This window comes from Gossypium raimondii, chromosome 9 (genome assembly GCF_025698545.1).
Source record: "Gossypium raimondii isolate GPD5lz chromosome 9, ASM2569854v1, whole genome shotgun sequence".
Lineage (NCBI taxonomy): Eukaryota > Viridiplantae > Streptophyta > Magnoliopsida > Malvales > Malvaceae > Gossypium > Gossypium raimondii.
Window position 1 is genome coordinate 44,678,535 of NC_068573.1, and position 20,909 is coordinate 44,699,443.

At 33.2% G+C, this 20,909-nt stretch overlaps 3 protein-coding genes across 3 annotated transcripts; 1 reads left to right on the forward strand and 2 right to left on the reverse strand.

Moving 5' to 3' along the window:
* Positions 1–1,798: 1,798 nt before the first annotated feature.
* Positions 1,799–6,717, reverse strand: LOC105800149 (uncharacterized). Its single transcript, XM_012631088.2, has 2 exons — positions 6,536–6,717; positions 1,799–4,407 (listed from the first exon to the last, which is right to left on the reverse strand). The coding sequence occupies exon 2, from the start codon at positions 4,270–4,272 to the stop codon at positions 2,197–2,199; it is 2,076 nt and encodes a 691-aa protein (XP_012486542.1). The 5' UTR covers positions 4,273–4,407; positions 6,536–6,717; the 3' UTR covers positions 1,799–2,196.
* Positions 6,718–10,155: 3,438 nt separating this feature from the next.
* Positions 10,156–12,077, reverse strand: LOC105800150 (protein phosphatase 2C 51). The gene is made up of 3 exons (XM_012631089.2): positions 11,148–12,077; positions 10,658–10,763; positions 10,156–10,577 (listed from the first exon to the last, which is right to left on the reverse strand). The coding sequence occupies exons 1-3, from the start codon at positions 11,961–11,963 to the stop codon at positions 10,264–10,266; spliced, it is 1,236 nt and encodes a 411-aa protein (XP_012486543.1). The 5' UTR covers positions 11,964–12,077; the 3' UTR covers positions 10,156–10,263.
* Positions 12,078–13,935: 1,858 nt separating this feature from the next.
* Positions 13,936–20,305, forward strand: LOC105800151 (splicing factor SF3a60 homolog). Its single transcript, XM_012631092.2, has 13 exons — positions 13,936–14,212; positions 14,640–14,848; positions 14,943–15,056; positions 15,245–15,349; positions 15,467–15,609; positions 15,740–15,836; positions 16,084–16,248; positions 16,849–16,920; positions 17,509–17,667; positions 17,822–17,899; positions 18,508–18,636; positions 19,312–19,458; positions 19,895–20,305. Exons 2-13 carry the CDS (start codon positions 14,675–14,677, stop codon positions 20,039–20,041), a joined length of 1,530 nt encoding a protein of 509 aa, XP_012486546.1. The 5' UTR covers positions 13,936–14,212; positions 14,640–14,674; the 3' UTR covers positions 20,042–20,305.
* The last annotated feature ends 604 nt before the right edge of the window (positions 20,306–20,909 follow it).

Here is a 20,909-nt window from a genome sequence, read left to right on the forward strand (position 1 = left end):
ACAAAGTCCAGTGAATAAAGTCAGTCAATCAGTCGGGCGAACAAGAGACTAATTAATTTTAGGGTAAATTATATCTAAGGTCACTAAACTAAGTTTATATTTTAATTATTTAACTTTAAAAAGTTATAAAATGGTCACTAAACTATTTGAAAGTTTTTGTTTTCTAAGTTATTGGGCTATTAAGTTTTTTTTTATTTAAAAAAAAAGGTCTGGGTAGCGAGTTCTAAATAACAATTAGACAAACGATAGATCAATACTTATCGATGAGTAGAAAAACATACCTTAAATCCAAGTCAATTTGATAATCAGTGTCAAAGATTAAAAAAGAAAGTTGTTTGAATTTTGGTCCGTAGATTCGTCACATTCGAAGATGTTTCATGAAAAAATATTGAATTATAGAAGAGAAGGAGAGGGAGAACTTTTAATCGGTGCAAATGGTGTGAATAAAGAAGACTGAATAACAACAATTCTTAGAGTTCATTGACTTAAACGAAAACATTTAAATGATTTTATAATTTTTTTAAAATCAAATTATTAAAACATAAATTTACTAATAATTTTATTTAAGTTAATCCTAATTTGAAGATTCCAATTTTTGTTTATTTTGGTAATCGTAGTTATTCAGTGAATAAGAATATTAATAAAATTTCATTTGCTATTTTTATAGATAATCTTGGAGAAAAATAATATTTTACAAATGGAACTATGTCCACCGATTAAGGAAAATTAATTATACTGGAAATGATACGTATAAATAAATACATAAGAAATTATGCACTGAAAAAAGTTCATATTTAAATTTATTGATACTTGTTATTATACTTTTAAACTAAAAGTAAATTTGCTACCAATTAAATGAATACAACTTCTTTCAATTCTTCTGCAATGATATCTTCCTTTGCAAACAATTCTATGCATCTAGTAGGGTTTTAGGTACGCTGATAACGTTTACTTGTGTTTTTAATTTTAATTTTGGATTTTTGTTACTTTTTAACCAAACTTTTTATTGTTTTATATCATTTAATAAAATTTTTTAAAAACATTTTTCAAGTACATAAAAATAATCAATAATTTGATTTTTTTTTAAATTGTATTAATTTATTTTCACTAGTTTAATTATAAAACATTTATATATACAAATTAAAATTAAGTATAAATTAAACAAAATAAAATTCAATTCAATTTCAAGTAATTGTGATTTCATAAACTCTAGAATGACAGGAAGATAGTGTTAAGACTGTAAAACGATGGTGTTAAACCATCTTAAACTAGGCATTCAATGTAGATTTGAATCAAACCTAACATATAAATTAAATTGTCAACATGTGTGTTTATTGTTCCACCAACTTGAATCTAATATTGTCAATAAAATTTAACACGTTGGATGTAAATTATTTGTTCAATAAAGAAAAACGTGTTTATAATTTGATTACGTGCTTTTAACCATGCTCCAAATTAAATTTGAGCTCACATTTAGTGCTCAAGCTAATGACTAGATTGAATGACTGATACTTAAAAGGATTCAATTAAAACATCTGACGTTTAAAGACTAAATTAAAATATGAACCATAATTTGAGGGTGTTTGATATAAGTAAATACAGTATGTTGATTTCTGTAATGGCGGAAAAAAAAAGCCCTAAGGAAACAGAAAACAAGTTATACCAGAGATCGTTGTCTTCCCAGTCTCCTTTTGCAATGTAGACCTCCTTAGTACACCCCCCATAAAAATGTGAAGGTCCCAATCCCATGGCAACCGGACAGACTCCGATAGAGAGATTTCAAGTTCAGCAGTTCATATTTCACAACAGAATCAACATTTCATTACCATAAACATTAACATTAACAGACGGGCAATGTGACACAACACTGAAGCAATCATCAGGAATACAGTACAAGCAGCAATTTCTATTAAATTTTGAGTATAGTCATACCATGAGTTTTCAAATGAAGCTTTAATATCAAAGAAGGGGGGAAAATAATGGATTGCAATCGGATCCGACTATGGCACAAAGAAAAAAACAATGCAATTCCTAAGTTTGGATCAAGCTTGAAATTTCAAAACCCACTAACCTGGTGTAGTCAGCAGTCTCCAAATTCTATATTCCTTATCTTTTAGCATCCTATGGTTTCTCTTGGCAGGAACCGTTGGTTAATAATCATCCTTAGCTTGTTTGCTATACTCTACAAACTATCCTTCATGGCTCTTTTAACATCTCTTCCTTAGTTTTGCTTAAATTATCTTCCACGGGTGCTTTATCGGCTTCATTAATTACCTGAAGTAGATCCAAAGGGGTAGCTGCAGGGTCTAGCTCACGACATCCTGCTGGAGCGTTATCAGCTTCTTGGCCCGTAAGCAAGTAATTAGGCACCTGATGGGAAAAGCGAAACATCTCTTCTTTTGGAATCCTCCTCACTTCCTTGGGGTCCATTTGCTTACAGAAAACTGTCCTAAAACCGGCAACCTTAGTTAGAAGGACCAAAGAAACTCCTCCTTCCTCATTATAATCATCAAGCACTTCCACCATGTCATATTTGTGTATCACATCATCTGGTGTATGTTCATTCCAGTCAGGAGACCAGTTCCTGTAAAGAGCCCAGACATCCCCCTTCCTAGGATATATTCTAATTACCCCACGCAAGCCTTTAGTCCACTGAACCTTGTGGGAGAAAGAATTTAACGTTTCACTGATTTCATGTCTGCCACTTCTGAACTCCCCGCAAGTTTTGGAGAAACCAGAGCCTACCCAGTCCAGCTCACCAAATTCACTGTTGCTCCTAGAATTGAGCCAACTGATTTTCATCTTAAAAGGCTTCAAGGAGATCACCTTGTGAACTCGAGCATAGAAACGGGGCATCCCATCATCAGCATCATAAGCAGCCCAGACCTGGTCATCTTCAAAAGAACTTTCACCTCGATCCAAGTCAAAATTATGAAAATCGGGATCAGGAACATTTATAGACAATGGTGCAGTCCCTCTACCAGATTCACCAGGAGAAGAGGCAGGCACAGGCTGCTTGCCCTGATGATCTTTATTGGTATCACATCCATCTCCATTTGCCATGCTCCTTTGTTTCCTATTTTCTTTCTCTCTGGCCTTCCCTTTAACTTTGTCACCATTTTTAGCTTCAGTTACAGAGCTCAAGTCTTTAAGCTTTTTACGAATGACACGCAGGGCCTTATCCATCAGCATGTTACGAATTTCAGGTAATGACAATTCCCTCTGACTGATGTGCTTCTGATAGCTACCAGAATACCCATAGGTGTTTCCAATTCCGAAAAGACCCCTAGATTCAGATGTACTCCCCAAGCAAGGTCCATTTCCCATGGGCATTTGAGTTGCCAGTTTACCTGCATAACCATTAACATAAATGTCATCTTTTCTCTTTTTCGGGAGTCTCTCTGCTTTAAGAGCTTCTTCACGTTCCCTTTTCACTTTCTCTTGAGCCAATCTATCATGTTCTGAAATTTGAGATCTAGAAGAATTTGTTCCATAATTAAATGGATTATTGTTATTTGCATCATGATGCCCAGAAGCCCGCTGCTGCTGGCTAGACCAATTTGTTGACTGGTAAACATTTTGAGGCGGGGCCTTTTCTAAAGCCAAAAAGGCCACATGACAATTAGGGCATAGAAGTGTGTGATTCAAGTAAACCCTGAGGTATTCATACTGTGTCTTGCATCTATTGCAAACAGTCCAAAAGGTTTCAGGCTTTTTATTAGGAGGAGGAGCAAATGAGGCTTGACCTACCCGGTTGTTACCGTTTTGAGTCCTAGCATTTGACTTTATGTTAGAACTAGAACTGTGAGAGCCATTTGTTCCAGGTGGCATTGATGAAACATCACTTTGAGTATGAAACTTTTGTTGTGTTCCTCTCAAATTTATCCTCTGGTTATATGCTAATCTCTTAGCCTGATCTGATAACAAGCTCCAGGCCTCTGAAACAAGCTTAAAAGCACCATCTGCGCCTACAAGCTTGTTTTTATCAGGGTGAAGCATCAGAGCCAGCTTCCTGTATTGTTTTCTCACCACCTCATCATCAGCATATGCGGTCACACCAAGCACACCATACCAATCTGCTTCCCCACTTGCTTTATTCTCGGCAGAAATATAAACATCAAGTATTGTCAACATCTGGGTGATACCATCAAGGCCAGGATACAAATTTTGAGCCTTCATAGCAAACTTTTTAGCTCCAGCAAAATCCTTCTCTCTAACTTTCCTTTCAGCAATTTCTTTTGCCCTAAATGCCTCATCTTTGTTGCACTCCATAACTTCAGACGTTAATGTGTTTCTTCCTCACCTAGGTATTATGAATATGATGAAACTACAACCAAAACCCACAATTTGCAGCTTAAAGCTCTTTCATGCCTTAAGCCAGAGGTAATAGCTCCAAGTTATTTATGCCTGATCCAAAGGAAGAGAAGATTCTTAAATAAATATACGCACATAAAATAGAGAATTAATTGAGAAGCAAATGCATTACCAATTGGATATTATACTATAAGCTTATACTTCGCAAAAAACAAACAAAACAAAACAAATCTTTATTAAAACTCGAGTTTTGCTTGCTTTCTAGAGAAACCGATAATCTTAAACAGAGATTGCATGTTTCTGTATCTTACACTAGAATCTTATCTTAACCAGAAGCAAGTTTCACCATTACTTAAGCAGAAGCATGAGTAAAAATTCTTATAAAATTTCAACATCAATACAAACACATCTAACTACCCATTACCATCACAATACCTTCTCAAAGAATAATAATACCAAATCATTCATTTTCTCAAAAAGCTCAAGACATTCCATTTTTATCTCAGACGGTGACAGTTAATTTTGCAATACAAATTGAGGTGGAATAATGAATGATATGACCATCCTTCCAAGAAATATATCATTGCGCATTTACAAATCAGCTCTCTCGAGCCTGTAAGCATGAGAAAAAGAGTTTTATGTGGATTTAACGGCATTCATCTTACGCTCAGAAGTAAATGTGACCAGGAACCCAACCAACACAAGGAAACCAGGTACTTATAAGCAAAAGAGCATGCAGAAGATACTGTATATGGTTATCTATGAACATAGTCATAGATGCCATGGTTAGATTCGTACATAAGGAAAGATACAACTATCATCTAACGTCTATGCATTGACAATGAACTGAGATTACCGATCCACCCAGAAAATACATCAATGGCTAAAACCTGTAGCAATTTTTCTCAAGATATTCCATTTGATATTAACCATGGTAGGCACATGCCGCATGACACAGTAGCTATTTATATTATTTTATTATTTCATTTTTATTCAGTAATTAGTAGAAATAGATAGATGAGTAGGATTATAAGTTATCTTTAGGGTTTAAATCTAGGGCTAGGACTAAAACTTCATTTACAAGTCTAGTATAAACAAGCTGTAAAATAGATTTACAGCCACGTTACAATTTTTCTCTCAAGACATGGGCTTCGGAAACTAGACTCTTTTATAAAGTTCTGTTTTCAAGAGTTTCAACTTCTATCTTACTCGTTTGTCAGCCTCATTTCTTTTGACTGCTGCTTTTTTCCCCCTAAACCGCACAGCACATACCAAGTCCTACTACTCGCCTCACATATACCCACAGCATTGACCAAACATGTTTAGTTCTTGCTATCCAGATAACAGCTGTGACAGATGAGAGCTTTCTACTTTGCAGACGTAATCAGCAGTTCTGGTGTGGTTTAGGGAGATTTTAGCAATGAACCAAGGCAAAAAAGATGAACAGTTTTCCATCATAATTCTAAGGCAGGCTAACCTTCACCAAGAACAACTAACATACCAAACGTAGAAAAGCCAAAAGTTTCTTACAGGGCAACAATATGACTCATAAATATATGAAAAGCAACAATTTAATATTTGATGAGATCACAATTTCACCAACTTGTTACGAGCAGCAATAAAACGTGCTTGGATTTTACACCTCACCACCATTTCCTCTTAAGAGAACAAACTCAATTTCTCAATCTTAAGAATATTAACAGTTCGGTTCCTTTTCTACTTTATGAAACAGCCCAAAACCTCAAAACATTGTTTGTTCAAGATAAAAGAATTGCTAAGAAATTTCAAAAAAAACTCCAATAGTCTCCATAAAGAACTAGATTAATTAACTTCAAAAGATTTAACAAAAAAAAAAAATCAACCTCGACAGACTTTCCTCGGCGTTTCTTAGTCTTTACTCGTAAACCAGAAACCAAAAAAAAAAAAAAGATGATGATGAAATTTAGGTTACATTGAATAACAAAAACTAGAAACCCAAATGTAAGGGAAACTACAAGGAAAGGACACTGAAGAGTAAATTGAAATTTCCAGGTCTCCATGGATCTAAAGTTAAACCGTATTCTAACAAGGGTTATAACGATCAAATTAACCTTCCCAAATTCTATCACCCGCTAGAAATTTGAAAACCCTAGATTCTACAAACGTTCGACGAAAATTACAAGCCACAGAGAATTACGCGTCTTAAAAATGAGTAGAAATGAAAGTGGAAATAGAAAAATACCTTTGTAAAGAAATTTTTGAATCTGAGACGAACATCAATCAGAGCGCACAATGACCCATTTGTCAAAAAGCCCTTGAGAACCTGAGGAAATTTGTTTTTTTTCGGGAGATTTTTTTATAATTATTTTTTCTTTTTCTTTTTTTCCCCCGCTCAAGTTGGCCCAAAGAAATGAAAATTAAATTACTTTTCTGTGTTAACCCTAACACAACAGTTCTTTTATTGGGTTTTTTAATACAAAGGACTTAACCATGGTTAACTTTTCACTCTTGTAATGGGTTTGCAAGATTCCAAAGTTAGGTGAAATATTTAAGAAAAATCATTAGTGTAAATATAAGGGATAAATCTTAAAGTTATACATTAATTTTGATATAACGTGTAATTATATACTTGAAACTCTAGTTGTGATTTAAATGCATACTTAAAACTTTAATTTTGATTTAATCATATACATTTAAATAAATAAATACATCAAGTTATTTTATATTGGATAAATACAATTATATATTATTGCAAGATATAAACATAAAATGATGTTATATTAATAATTGTGTTAATAATTTATAATAATTTGATCAAATCAAGATTTCATGTATAAAATTGCACCAAATTAAAGTTCATGTAGATAATTACACGTTAAATCATATTTCATGTATAGTTTTGAAATTTATCCCTAATTATAAATATTTTTTATAAAATATGTATTTTATTATTTTAATTCTTAACCATTAGATATTAAAATATAATACTTGTTTTATTAAAATGATAAAAATATCGAATTTATTTAAAATTTAAGGTGTACAATGAATGTAACTATATTACTAAATTAATCATCGTTCATTGAAATATTAATTATATAAAAATAATTAAAATGAGTTAGTTTAAACTAATATAAAGAGATTTTTTTAAAAAGTAATGGATTATTTGAGAGTACAGCCGCGTAAGGCTCAGGATGAAAAGGGTCCAAAAAAATATTTTTTCAGCTTTTAACATGAGAAAATAAATCAGACTAAAATAAATTAATTAAATGTGTAAAATTTTCAATTTTTCACCATAGATACTTGGACTCCAAAGTTTTCTTTAACTTTTATTGTATTACATTTTATATATTTAAAAAAAAGCCCAATTTATTGTTTCCTCAAGAGGTCCTAAAATATTAAAATGAACCTACTTAAAAGTAAATATATTTAATCGTTAATCGTCATAAAAATTAAAATAAGAGTGATTTTTTTTTTCATATAATCAGAATTTGTAGATTAGCAAGGTACCATTTTTGTGAAAACCTTGGTTTTTGAAAAAGGGAAATATAAAATAATGGATCATTACAAATACAAAAACAAATTAAAATCATAAAGTCGAATGGGGTAAGAAAATTATTCTTGGTCGAGCTAAAGCATCTACGAACCATAAAAAAAATTGAACGATACGAAATCTAGCAAGGCTCAAAATTTGACAATATTTCATATCAAATTTTTGTAAGATATTGTCAATTTTGCAAGTATTGTATTACTTTCTGTCATGTGATATTTTAATGTCATTTAGTATTGTTTTGCAAACCTTGTTTTCTTAGATTACTTAAGTTAGAATTATGATATTTATTTTTATTATATGATTATTTTCTTATATTCCAATTTTAGTTTTATATTTTTTAATTATTTTATTTGAATTTTATTTTCCATTTTAATTTTTAGTTGCAAAAATAATAAGATATAATATATTAAGAAAGGAAATTAACAATGGTGAAATGTTTTTGTCAACAGTTTAAATATTACTTTTAATATAATTTATCTGATTTGCAGTGACATATTACTTTAGCATATTTAACTGCATATTTAAGAATTAAGAAAGAATTATGAATAAGTTGAAGTCTTATATTAATTTCTTTTTATTTTAATAATATTTACTATTTACTATTTCAATCCTCGTTTCGATTCATCAATTTTATGAGAACTTTAAGATTTGATAGAAAGCGCCTTACAATTAAATTCAAATATAGTTAATTTACTTCTAACATACTAGATTTGTTATTACCAATATCATACAATATTTTAAACTATAAAATAGTATTAATTTTGCTAATTGAGTTTTAGGTCGATAAAATCGATATTGTTATTAATGTATGAAAATGTAAATTTAAATACGTTGAAGTGCATTATCTTATTATTTAAAGATTATAACTAATTTTAAGTATTATATAAAAAATAAATATGATTTTAAGTTATAAAATCAGACTTTGCTAATTGAGTTTTAGGTCGATAAAATCGATATTGTTATTAATGTATGAAAATGTAAATTTAAGTACGTTGAAGTGCATTATCTTATTATTTAAAGATTATAACTAATTTTAAGTATTATATAAAAAATAAATATGATTTTAAGTTATAAAATCGACTTTGCTAATTGAGTTTTAGGTCGATAAAATCGATATTGTTATTAATGTATGAAAATGTAAATTTAAGTACGTTGAAGTGCATTATCTTATTATTTAAAGATTATAATTAATTTTAAGTATTATATAAAAAAATAAATATGATTTTAAGTTATAAAATCAGACTTATATAGAGCTATAAAGTCGTTTGGGTGCTACCTCCAATAGCCCACTCACTCTTTACGTTCACCCCCCTTCCTTAGGGTGAGTTTAGATGGGCGATTGAGTGGATGCGGTGCGTTTAGTTTACTTTTTGTCTCACGCTACGGTATAGCTACAGTGTCTAATCTCACCGCCACCGCTATTTTTACATTAACTGCAAGTAAACACACTGCCTATCCAAACTCACCCTTACTCATTTTGAGATCCAGTCAAAGAACTATAATAGCCACTAAAAACCAACCACCACAACAACAGTACCGCTTGGGTACTAACTTTGATAACCCCTCAATTGTTATACCGTTCCGGTGTTATCTCCAATAGTCCTTTCACTCGTCTTCAACTAATAGGGTAGAGTTAATATGACAAGTGACCAATTAAACACCTAGGGTATGTATACAATAGTCCCACCTACGCCAAGTTATTCTACTTGTTACACTCTAGTCCCATAATTCATATGAAGGCCAAAAGATCGAGGTAGACTGCTTTGACAAAGGACTCGGTACTCTTAGTAGGGTAACCCTATATTAGGGTGAGTTTGAATGGGCGATTGGGTGCAATGCGTTTAACTTACTTTTTGTCTCACGCTACAATACTGTTACAGTATCTAATCTCACCGTCACCGCTGTTTTTATACTAACTGCAAATAAACACACCGCCCATCAAACCTCACATTTAGACTTTGTAAGGCTTTGCTCTTGGTAACTATATCTTAGCGAGTGTAGCTCAACAGTACTATTAGAGGGCAAGGGCAGGTGACAAGAAAGATTATAATGAAATTAATATTTAAAAAAATATAATTAAAAACCAAAAAAAAAAACTCAAATTGAGCTAAAAATCTACCTTATCCAAACACATTATACCATTTTAAAAAATTCATTAATACTAAAAGACTTATTATTAATACTTGTAATAAGTTTGTTTTTAATACAAAAATATTTGAATACCATATAATTATATAATATAAAATAATTAAAATATGACATTAAAAAAAAACTCATTATATGAATTAAATTTCGACTTTAAAACCTAAAAATTAAAATTCCAAACATGTACAATTATTTTATTCCCGAATTTCTAAGCCTCGTTTGTACAAATTATCAATTATAATACACGGATAGATTTACTGGAGATTTACTGGAGATTAGTGATAGGTTGAGTTTCTGAAGTCAACCACTATGACACTAATGTTGTCTTGGCTACCTCGAGCAATGGCAAGCTCAACCAACATCGCCGCGGCTGCTTCGGCACGTCGGTTTCCGTCGACGAACTGAAGCGATGATTTCCTCTTCGTCATTTGGCTGTTCAAACATCGCCTCACTACTCCACATGCCACTTCATTAGATACCACATCCCACAGCCCATCACTCGCCAGTATCAGGAATTCATCGCCATTGTTAAGCTCGCTTACTCTCACTTCTGGTGTGGATGTAACAAATGGTTTGAGGCACCCATCGCCTGCAAATGCACATTCAAAAATGTTACTCTCCTGTTACAAAACCATCTCCTCATAAATGAGATGCTTTTGGTTATTTTACCTATGGATCTTGAAGTGGCGAGTACTCCAAGCACGCGATGTCCATTCCATTTTATCACCCATCCGCCGGCGGCTTCAATTCTCTCCAACTCATCTGCTCTCTCAGGCTTCAATACATATTGATAACAACAAAGTCGAAAATTATTACTACATTGAATTTATAGTCATTCGTTATATTAAAATGTTAAATCGATTAAGATATACAATTATTTTATTTAATTTTCAATAATAATTTTATATCACTAACTAATTTATCCACCAATCACTTAAAAGGGAATGCTGGGTTTGAAAATAAACGATTTTATCAAATTTTTAACTCAATCGTTAACACTTACATATCTTTTAGCGAATTTTTACCAAAAATACCGAAAATGTTATATTTGGCTAAATTTTTTAAAAGAAATTATAGCAAATTATGTCGAAATATATAACCACGTTTTTAAAAAGAATGAAAATAAAATAATGTACTTTTATAAAAAAATAAAAGTTACCTTATGATCAGAAGATAAGGCCACAGCAACGCCACTTCTGGAGAGGACAGCTCTAGAATCCCCACAATTCGCCACCACTAACTTTCCATTCCCAACCACGGCAACAACAGCCGTCGATCCCACCATCTCCTCTCCTAACTTCCCTCTGTTCACCTCTTCATCCATCTTTTCAAAACATCTCTCCATCGTTCTTCCCCAATTAATACCACATCCTCCCTTACTATCCTCAATTATTTCCTCCTTCAACACCTTATGCAACCTTTCCTTACACTCCTCTGCCACCCTGGACCCGCCGTGCCCGTCATAAACTCCATAAAAATCAAACTCTAACCCACTTTTCATCATTAACCCTAACTCCACTTTCACTGCATCTTCCATCTCTCTTCTCCTACCGATAATTGATAGTAACCCGTGTGTCGACGTCTTGCACTTTAAATTTTGAACATCATCATTTTTTATGCAAGTCTTCTTAGCTGAAACGATGTCGTTCTCCTCTGATGATGATTGCTTCGACGACGATGACGAAGAAGAAGAAGTAGACGATGAGAGCGATAATTCCGTTAAACCGTCGCTTGATTTTGATTCATGAAGAAGACCGTTGTCACTGTCAGCATCGCTTCCGTTTTTTGTGATGGTTATATTCATCATCGTCTCACACGTGCACTTCAATCTTCTTATTTCCATTCTTCTCCGGCGAGCATTCCTGGCTCTGATGACTGTAAATCTGCCAAATTTACCTTGATCTAACGGCATATTTCGAGGATCTTTCGTGATGGAGACTGAAGATTCAGTATCCGTTCCTCTTTTTTTCTGCATTAAATGAAATTGAAATGAAAAGCAAGAACCGAAAAATGCGAAGTTGACGATTTTTTGGGTAAAAATAACACGAGTTTAACACTTGATATATATAGGGGCAGAGTGAAAACGCATTTGAATTAGGGCAGTTGGTTTTCAGCGAATGAGATCACGTGTTGAGGACGCATGGGCTTTTATGTGCCACCGACTATGATTATCCAAGAGGAGACGTGGACGGCACTTGATTAGGTTAAGAAACACGTGGAGCTTGGATAGAGCGTCGAGTGAATCGAGGTGGGGTAAGGGAAACGATGATCTATTCAAATCATATTACGTGGAGAGTTGTGCTTGTTTAGCGCTTTTTTTTAATAGAAACGGTGTTTTCTTTGACAAGGAAGATCAGACTTAGACCTGAGAAAATAGGCTAAAAGGACACGTGTCTGATACTACTGGGTGGCGTGTAAGATTAGGACCTCTTACATGGCCATATTTCGTGTCCTAAAACTTCAGCTCCGTCACATCAATGGTTCACAAGAATCACAGCATATTTATGTAATATTTTTTAATTTGTTTTATTTGAATTAGTGAAATATTAAACAAAACAAATATCAGTAGATTTTTTTATCGGATTACCTCGGATAAAGTTTTGGCCATGGAATCTGATTGGTCAACCCAACAGAATAAAGCATGTTTTCTGTAGGGAGACTATAACTCGAAATAAAAATCTTCTGGATATATAATTAAAAGGTCTTTGAGTATGCCCGTAAACTTCTTCTGCCCACCGTTCTACAACTGCAAGAAAGCATGAACCGTCAAAGGGGCACATTTTTTTTGGGGTGTTGAATTAATTTATATATTTTAAAATATTAAATTAAATTTTTATAAGGTTAAAAGTATAATTTTATTATTATTAATTTAAAATTTTATAAATTATGAAAAGTTTTGTATTGTGTATTGTATACAGTAGGCATGTGAATCTTTTATGGTTTAAATTTTAGGGTAAATCATATAGTTAGTCACAATTTTATTAAATTTTATTTTAGCCATAAAACAAAAAATTGTAAATTAGACACAGCTGTTAACAAATTTTCATTTTGGTCAGTCACGGCTAATTCAATGTTATTATACACTCATGTTAGTCACTCAAATTTAATAAATTTTCATTTTGATCACTCATTTAATATTTTTAAAATTAATTTTATTTTTCCTTTTCTAAAATTAATTTTATTTCTCAATAAAAAGGAAAAACTTAAGGTTTTATATGGAATTATCTAGATTTTTATGAGCAATCTTGGATCTTTACCAAGAAAATCATTTTATATTTTTAATTTCCTTTTTTTCCTTTTTAGAATTAATTTTAAATTTTTCTATCAAAAAGGAAAACCCTAAGGTTTTAGAGAAAATTACTTCAGCTTTTACATAAATAATTATTCTATATTTTCATTTAATTTGATTTTTATAATTATTTTTAGGTTTTAAGGAAAAAAACTTAGTTTTACTTTTTACACAGAATTGAATTACAGGAAATAATTGGGTATTTTTTCCACAACTAAATAATTCAATTTCCTATAAACACTCCTTTATTAATTTAATTTGTAAAATGATAATAAATTATCAAAATGAAAATTTATTAAATTAAATTTTTGGATATTTTTAATCAAATTGACCGAATCAATTGATTACACACCCTTATTTAGAAATACAAATCAGACATAAATACTTATAATTTACATGAGTTTAACTCAAAATACTTAAAATCAATTTAATAATTATCTAATTGAACTCAAGTTGTTGATCAAGCTGCATTCCAACTATGTAAAACCCAGCTCGAACGAATCACTAATCTTATAGAGCTTTTATATTATTGGATCACAGTAATGCCCTTACTATAATATTAAACCTAAGCCCACCCAAACCCTATCTCACCGTGCCTCTCCCCATTCCCAACCCAGCCCATACACCAAAATTCCTAGCCGCTTAACTGCCACTCATAGCCAGATCCCGTCCCGTATGCACAACCCCGATATTCGAAAAGAATTCAAACTCCCTCGACCCATTTCATTTTGGTACTTGAATCACTGTGAATGATAGCTAGACCTAGACGGTGACCTTTGGCGGTGGTCGAAATTTTCACTGGAGTCAAAATCTGGAAAGCTTTTATCTTCCCGGCAGAGAAAGCAAAGAGAATTTGGGAAGCTCATTTGGACTCCATCAGCATCGGCTGCTTACTCACTCTAATTTTGCCCCAAGTCTCCAAATTTGATGTGCTGGTAACCCTACATTTCTATGTGTTTTTTTCTATTTAATGATAAAATATGTCATTTTTATTGTTTTCATTGCGTGTTTTCCTGCCATGATATCACTTTATATTGAGTATGATGATTATGTTTTTATTATATCATGACATTGATCTGGTGGAAGTATCTATGCTACTTATGATTTCAAACTATTTGGACTTGGTTATTGAAAAAGTCGTATTATTGTTATTATTTTGTGTAAAACAATACTTTATTTCAATCGAGCTGAGTATGAAAATTGGTAAACGAGCTTGAGCTCGATTGTATCTCGAGCTGAGTATTGAACTCCGAATTCGAGTCGAGCTCAAGCTTGCCAGTATTCGGACTCGGCTCAATTTCACCCCTACACTTACGCTTACCCTTGCTACTGCAATTATTAACTGAGATAAACAATCCCTAGACTGGTTGAATCGGCTAAGCCAACCGGAAGCCGAGATGTCCTCAACTCTACTAGAGGTGACTCGGGCTGCTCACGAAGATGTGGAACGGCTTGAGCGGCTCATAGTGAAGGACTTGCAAAATGATCCACCTACCACGAAAGACGGATTGTATCAAAGCCACCGCGTCCGCAATAATATCGACACCATCATCTCCACCACGGAGAAGCTAGTAATTCTTCCCTATCCCATGCGAAATTGAGATATGGTTAAAGATTTTGTTTTATTTTGTGTTAATTTTTGTATTTATTTTTGAATGGCTTCAGGTTGAAATATATGAAGATAAAGACAATGCTAGGAAAGACGAAATCGCTGCTCTTGGAGGTCAAACGGCTACTGGAGTTAATGTCTTTAGTGCTTTTTATGATAGATTGAAGGAGGTAACTTTTTAGTTTGTTTTTAACCTTGAGCCGAAAATGCTAAGCTGGAAATTTATACAAATCCTGCTTTTTCTTAGAAGCATGAATAAATCCCAGCTATTTTTATTTTCACAATTACTGTTTTAGCGAAGGAGGATAAATTTAATCCAAAATCGATGTTCAGTGAAGTAATTGTTACTTAATTGCAGATTCGTGAGTACCATAGAAAACACCCAGCTGCTCGTGTTGTCGATGCTAATGAAGAGTATGAGGATTTACTTAAGGAAGAACCAGTCATTGAGTTCAGTGGCGAGGTCTCTCTGTCCCACACTCACATACAATTAAGCACCTTTTGTTGTAGTAATTTCCTATTTTATGTTATGATTTCCTTTCTGCTGTCTGGTCTTACTTGTTAGCAAAATACATTTCAGGAAGCCTTTGGTCGGTACCTGGACCTGCACGAATTGTTCAATCAGTACATTAATTCTAAATTTGGAGCCAAAATTGAATACTCGGCTTACCTCGATGTCTTTTCACAGCCACACAATATCCCTTGGAAATTGAAGTCAACAAGGTAAAATTTCCTCAATCCTGCTTTTATTCTTGCTTTTCATAAGGTGATTTGCCACAGTTCAATTGCTTTCTGTTTTTCTACCTATTTGGCATGCTTCTTATACTGGATTTGCAAATATTGTTATTTGTAGGCAATACAGGGAGTACATGGAGAATCTTCTGGAGTATCTTATTTACTTCTTTCAGAGGACTGAACCACTGCAAGATCTTGACAGAATCTTTTCTAAGGTTTCACATTATTTACTTAAAAGTTAATTGAATATCTTATCCAAAAAGAGGTTCTTAACCTTGAGGATGCAAAGATGCTAAACTTTAGCCTTTTTTGTAACATGGGGTTATAGATTTTTTAGGAAAAAAACTTGACATGAGTGACAAGTCTGACTTGCGCTATATAAATATAAGATGGAACTTTTTTTTTTTTTTGAAATACTATGGTTCTGATAAATTGAAATACTTCTATGGTGGTTTGTGATAGCTCGAGGCTGAGTTTGAGGAGCAGTGGGCTAATGGCCAGGTACAAGGATGGGAGAAGCAGGGTCAAGAAAATGAAGATGATCCTGCCCAGCTTACCATGATTGATCTTGATTATTACAGCACAGTTGAAGAGCTGATGGAAGTTGGTCCAGAAAAGTTAAAGGAGGTAATTTCGGTCCTCTTTGATTATGTCATCATTGCAAGCCAGTTTGTTGTAGTGACTCCAATCTCTTCAGTGCTGAGAAATGTGTGTTTTCCATTCTTTCTAGGCAAATGCATGATCAAGTTGTATTAAATAGTGAAAAATGAAGAAACATGTTGCTATTGTATTATCTGATCTTGTTATTGTAAACATCTTATCTTGCTGATTACTTTCAGTTTGAGTAGTTATTTTGAGAGTGAAAAAGATTATGTGGAGAAGGCTATAACTTCTCCTGCTGTTATATATTGTGTTCGTATGTGCTATCTTTGGAAACATAAATTTGGAATTCATTTGTTATCTGAACTGTGGGAATGAAATGCAACCTCGGAGTAGTTTTCTTCTGTTTAATTGCTCTAATATGGTTTTTAAGATCCATCTCAATTGCATCTCAAGCTTTGTCACTTTACCAGAACCCAAAGGCATTATTGTTTGAGATGTTCAAGGCAATTATCTGATATGCACTTAAAAAACTTTGCTAACGGCTTAAAAGTAAAAACATGAATTAGCTCTTTTTTGGCTTCCTGCTTAATTAATGATGAGTGAATTGTCTATTTATCCTTGCAGGCATTGGCAGCCTTAGGACTAAAAACTGGTGGTACTGTCCAGCAGCGGGCAGAGAGGCTTTTGCTCACCAAGGTAATACGTGCTCCAACTTTTCACTTTGCTTGAAATACCCATGTTTATTGCTTATCTATGCATGTATTTGGGGATATTACCTTCCAAGATTCTTCCAAATACATGGACCATATAAGTTGAACATACTTGCGTCAGACAACATACCTGTATTTGACACACACACCTGAGTTTGAGTAACCTAGGCTAATAGCTCTCTCTCTCTCTCTCTTGGTGTTGTACTTTTGGTAATCGTGATTATATTAGGATGGCAACTGGAGTTGTACCATTATTTTGAAATTTAAAATGGTTTTTGAGAAATCTGCATATCAGACTCTCTTGCTAGAATTTGCTTTAATGAATTTGGAATATATCATTTGGAGTCATGTAGATAGGAAATAGGTTAAAGGACTTGTAGACTGGAATTAGAGGATGATGATGGACAACCAATGATGAAACCTGATACAGCTATGAAATAATACGATACTAGGTTTTATGTTGCGAAATGTTGATGGGATAACTATAGACTGGTCTAATGGTAATTGTGTTCTGGTAATGTGATATCAAATAAATTTGACAAATGTATATTCGATGTCTATATATTTTTCACAGCACACACCGCTGGAAAAGCTGGACAAGAAACATTTTGCAAAAGGCTCACATGGACCTCGACAAAATGGGTCTACTGCTGTTTCACAAGACATTAACAGTCTGAAACAGATTGCATTAGTGGAGGCCAAGATGAAGAAACTCTGTGATTTACTGAGTAAGGTTAGTTGGTTGCTTACTTTGCCCTTAACTATCTTTGATAAAAATGTAAAATATGAGAGAAAGCCTTTGCAAAAGTATGTTGCTGCTGTTTGTAGTCCAGATATGGTGATTATAGGGGTTGATTTTTAACTAGTATTTCTGTGATCTTTTGCAGACAATTGAACAAACAAAAGAAAATGTAGTAAAGAAGCAAGCGTTGACATATGAGGAAATGGAACAAGAACGGGAGGAGGTAAGTTAATCTCTTATGGCATGGTAATTCAAGTGTTTCTAATACTAGAACAAAATTTCATTGCTTATACTGTGATGGTATGATTATAGTTCACTAATCTCTGCCCTCAACACCCTGTAAGGATGGCTGTAGGTAGAGTTTTAAATGTGGGGGCCTGTATGAACCAACTCACTAAGTATCAGTCTTGTTTCAGGTCTTCAGCTCACTTTTGGGTGTAACTTGGCGATTTTTTTTCTGTGTTTTTTACTTAAATCTGAAGGGCACATTTTAGATGGCAGGAATTAGGAATTTTAGTATTTTACACAATTCCTATATATATCAGGCAAAACAAATATAGGGGATGAAATATCTTTGATCGAATTTACTGATTAATAGAGGAGAAACAACCATTGACTTCTATTGTTCACTGAATGAATGTTGTATTGATTGGACATTTTTTTTTCATCCTAATAAGGCACTAACGATTGGGCAACTGTCATGGTTAACCAGTGCCTTTGAATTATCAATCCGGTTATAGATTTTTAAAAAATACAGTAAACAAATGCAGAAACTTTTTCTTGAAAATTTTAGGGTGGTTTTCTTACTAAAAATTGTTGCTCTCTTAACAGGAAGAGACACAAGTTGACACTGAAAGTGATGATGAAGATCAACAGATCTATAATCCTCTTAAATTGCCAATGGGTTGGGATGGGAAGCCTATCCCTTACTGGCTTTATAAACTTCATGGTCTTGGTCAGGTAATTTCTCCTACTAATTCTTTACGTGATGTAGATTTCGGCATGTGCAACTATGTTGTCAAGTTACAGATAACTAATTAAGAAGCTGTCAAAGCTCGAATGAATATGAGATTCATCTTTTTTTTATTGTTGTGTTTTCTTAAATCTATAAGTATATTTTCCTTGATGTTTTATGACTAATCCTAATAAAAAGGTTGATGTTTTTCTCTTCCACATTTTCTTCTAATTCAAGGAGGAAGTACAGGTGTTAAAGTCTTAAAGAGACATCTGTACTTCACGGATTTGGCTCAATCATTGTTGAGTCAAGGTCAAGGTCGATTTATCAAGCAAGCTAAATTCAAAGATCCTAATACTTGACAGATTAACTTGCGAGCCTAATCGAGCTTTTCCATTTTTAAATAATATTGAAAAATCTCAATTTGAAAACTCAAGCTTGAGCACAAATAATCAAGTTTGAAATTAAGCATGAGAATCATTCTTATATTTTACTAGATAAAACAAGCTTAATTGAATCTAGTTGGGTGAACTCAGCTCGATAAGAACCAACCTAGGAGGAAGGATGGAGTGGCTGCACAGGGGCTTTTGAACTTTTCTTCACTCTTTGATTGCCTAGTTTTTATTCCCAAGTCACGGTATCTCATATAGCTCTGTCCCCTTTTCATTTCTATTCTTCAGGAGTTTAAGTGCGAGATTTGTGGGAACTACAGCTACTGGGGTCGTCGGGCCTTCGAGAGGCATTTCAAAGAATGGCGGCATCAACATGGCATGCGATGCCTTGGTATCCCTAACACTAAGAACTTCAATGAAATAACCAATATTCAGGTATGGGATGCTTATTTTTCAGATATTGTGCAATGATTTACGTTCTTTCTGCTTCATTTGCCTATATGTGGTCTATTTCATGATTTGAGTTTATGTGCCATTGCCGTTGGTTTTCGTTTTCACAGCTAGTGGCATTGTTTGTCCACATAAAGCAAAAAGATAGCTAGACAAATCTTTTTTTTTTCTTGATAATTATTAGCTAAAATACTAAGTCCATGAACTGTTTTATTTTTATTAAAGAAGGCTTTATACTTGTTCTTATACTCAAACGAGCCCGTATGTACTTTGATAAGTTTTTATTTCAAATCTAAGTTTATTTAGATATAAATTAATAGTGATGGGTTCTATTTATTGGGGGGGGGGGGGTTATCTCTTATCTGTGGGGTCATTTTAGTGATTAACCTGGAAGCATTAAATCAAAAAATTGGTTGCGCAGGAAGCACAAGAACTGTGGGAGAAGATAAGAGAACGGCAAGGAGTGAACAAGTGGCGTCCGGATCTTGAAGAAGAATATGAAGATAAAGAGGGCAACATCTATAACAAGAAGACGTATACCGATCTGCAGCGGCAAGGACTGATTTAAAGACGCTTCCGTTAAGAAACGGAGTGTTTTGTGTTTGACATGGTGCGTATCGCTGCTATGGTTTCCTTGATCATCATGTATGTATAATTAATACTTTTGTGGGGAAGCCTGAGGGGTAGAACCGTAGAAGTTGGAATAGTTTAATTGTCTCAATTTGTAGCTGAACTAAACTTAAATACTAGTTAGTTCAAAGTGAGTTAAAACCTGGAAGTTTCATTTGCACAAGACCTTGTGAATACGAAAGCTGAGCCATTGACGCCTTAATTTGGTTTCGTATGTTTTTCCACGTTTATCCGCCAAAAGGACGTTGACTTCCTTATTCAAACCCCCCAAAATACCAAAGTCTTAGGTGCAGCAGGCACTTAACACTCTACTCTAACTCTAGTTATACTGTTGGGGATGGTCGCGGATTTTGAAAGAAATGATTTTTGTTCATCATAAAATGAATATGATATTGCATAATTTAAGGAAAAAAGGACAAAGATAAAACCAAATCTGTGCATAATAATTTTCCTGTGTTCAAATTTAGGATGTTATGTAAATTATTTCTTTTTATACGGTTAGATTATTTTCAATTTAATTATATTTGTTATGTATGTCAATTTTGAATAAATTTGATCTCTATCATATTTATCTATGATACTCAATGTATTAATATATATATTTAGTGGTTGAATATTTTTAATAGAATGAATAGTTGTAAAATTTTAATTTACATCAAATTCGATATGTATGTTCTATATAAATGAAATATTAAATTTAATGGTTGAATTGTTAAAAATTAGTAGTACAAAAATACGGAAAATAATTTTAGTGTTACCCGATAAAATGAATATCTTCCTATATATATACAATATTTAAAGGGCTT